At 39.7% G+C, this 1,521-nt stretch overlaps 1 protein-coding gene across 1 annotated transcript; it reads left to right on the top strand.

Moving 5' to 3' along the window:
• Positions 1 to 332: 332 nt before the first annotated feature.
• LOC127526692 (uncharacterized) lies at positions 333 to 1,082 on the top strand. Its single transcript, XM_051922869.1, has 2 exons — positions 333 to 508; positions 578 to 1,082. The coding sequence occupies exons 1-2, from the start codon at positions 366 to 368 to the stop codon at positions 1,080 to 1,082; spliced, it is 648 nt and encodes a 215-aa protein (XP_051778829.1). The 5' UTR covers positions 333 to 365.
• Positions 1,083 to 1,521: the final 439 nt, after the last annotated feature.

The raw sequence follows: 1,521 nt of genomic DNA, 5'->3' as shown, positions 1-1,521 counted from the left end.
ACGCTGATAAAAAATTCCTCACCGAAGAGCAGCTTCGTTTCCTTCATGCTTTGTTTCCATACAAACCTCCAATAGTTTATGAAGACGCACAACAACAATTAAATCATACAGATTGTGGTGTATTCTCAATTGCATTTGCTGTGTGTATTTCTTTAGGTATTGACCCAAGTGATCAAGTTTTTACTATTTCTTCAATGCGAAAATACTTACAAATAATTTTTGTTACTCGACAATTGCTTCCATTCCCTGTCGAAAGTAGCCGACGGGCAACACCAGTTACAAGTATTCAGTGCGTTCAAAGACCTGTACGAAGTACGGCCACTAACACAGTCACTCATAAAAGGGGAGATGACTCGGTGCAGGAAATGGGTATTGGAACTACCTTGGAAGACATGCAATCAACGAGGCGATTAAACGGATCTCAAGAGATGTCTTCTACGTTGGAAAAAAAGCGCTTGGCTGCCAAAACCAGGCGATTAAACGAATCTCAAGAAGAAACAACTTCTAGGTTGGAAAAAAAATGATTGGCTGCCAAAATCAGGCGGTTAAATGAATCTAAAGAAGAAAGGATTTCTAGATTAGAAAAAGCAAGAACACCTGACCATACCAGGTGGTTAAATGAATCTCAAGAGGAAAGGACTTCTAGATTGGGAAAAGGACGATTGGCTGCCGAAACCAGGCGGTTAAAGGAATCTGAAAAAGACAGGACTTCTAGATTGGAAAAAGCACGATTGGCTGCTGAAACCAGGCGGTTAAACGAATCTCAAGAGGAAAGGACTTCTAGATTGCAAAAGGGACGATCGGCTGACAAAACCAGACGGTTAAATGAATCTCAAGAACAAAGGACTTCTATATTGGAAAAAAAAACGATTGGCTGCCAAAACCAAGCGATTCAAGGAATCCCAAGAACAAAGGACTTTCAGGTTGTCAAAACACACATCTTCTGCAAAAACCAGGAGGGTAGACGAATCTCAAGAACAAAGACCTTCTACATTGGAAAAACAGGGATCGCCTCCCAAAGCCAGGCGGTTGAACGAAACTCACAAAGAAACATCAATGCGCCTATTCCCCTGGAATTGTAAGGAAAATTCAGCTTTTGAATATAACCCATCTACATTGTACGACACCAACCCAGATGTACTGATTGGTACTATGTCTGTAATATGTTCTCACTGTAAAGCCGTTACATGGAAAGGAGAGAGCTCAGGCATCTGCTGTAAAGTCAAACTGGAACCATTGAGACATCCTCCAGAATCAATAAAAGGGCTTTTAATGGGTACAGATTCAAGATCAAAAATGTTTCTTTCCTGTATTAGAACTTACAATAATGCCTTTCAAATGACTTCCTTTGGTGCAAAAAGTATTGTATTTGAAGGTACTTTTATGCCTACTTTTAAAGTTCAGGGTCAAGTTTACCACTTAATTGGTTCACTTCTTCCTGAAGGTAATGAACATCCATAATTTCTACAGTTGTACTTCATGGGCAATTACAGTGACAATATAGAAGCAACTTTAAGATGT

This window comes from Erpetoichthys calabaricus, chromosome 1 (genome assembly GCF_900747795.2).
Source record: "Erpetoichthys calabaricus chromosome 1, fErpCal1.3, whole genome shotgun sequence".
Taxonomy (NCBI): domain Eukaryota; kingdom Metazoa; phylum Chordata; class Cladistia; order Polypteriformes; family Polypteridae; genus Erpetoichthys; species Erpetoichthys calabaricus.
The sequence above is the reverse complement of the archived record's forward strand: the minus strand, read 5'-3'. Positions and strand labels throughout refer to the sequence as shown.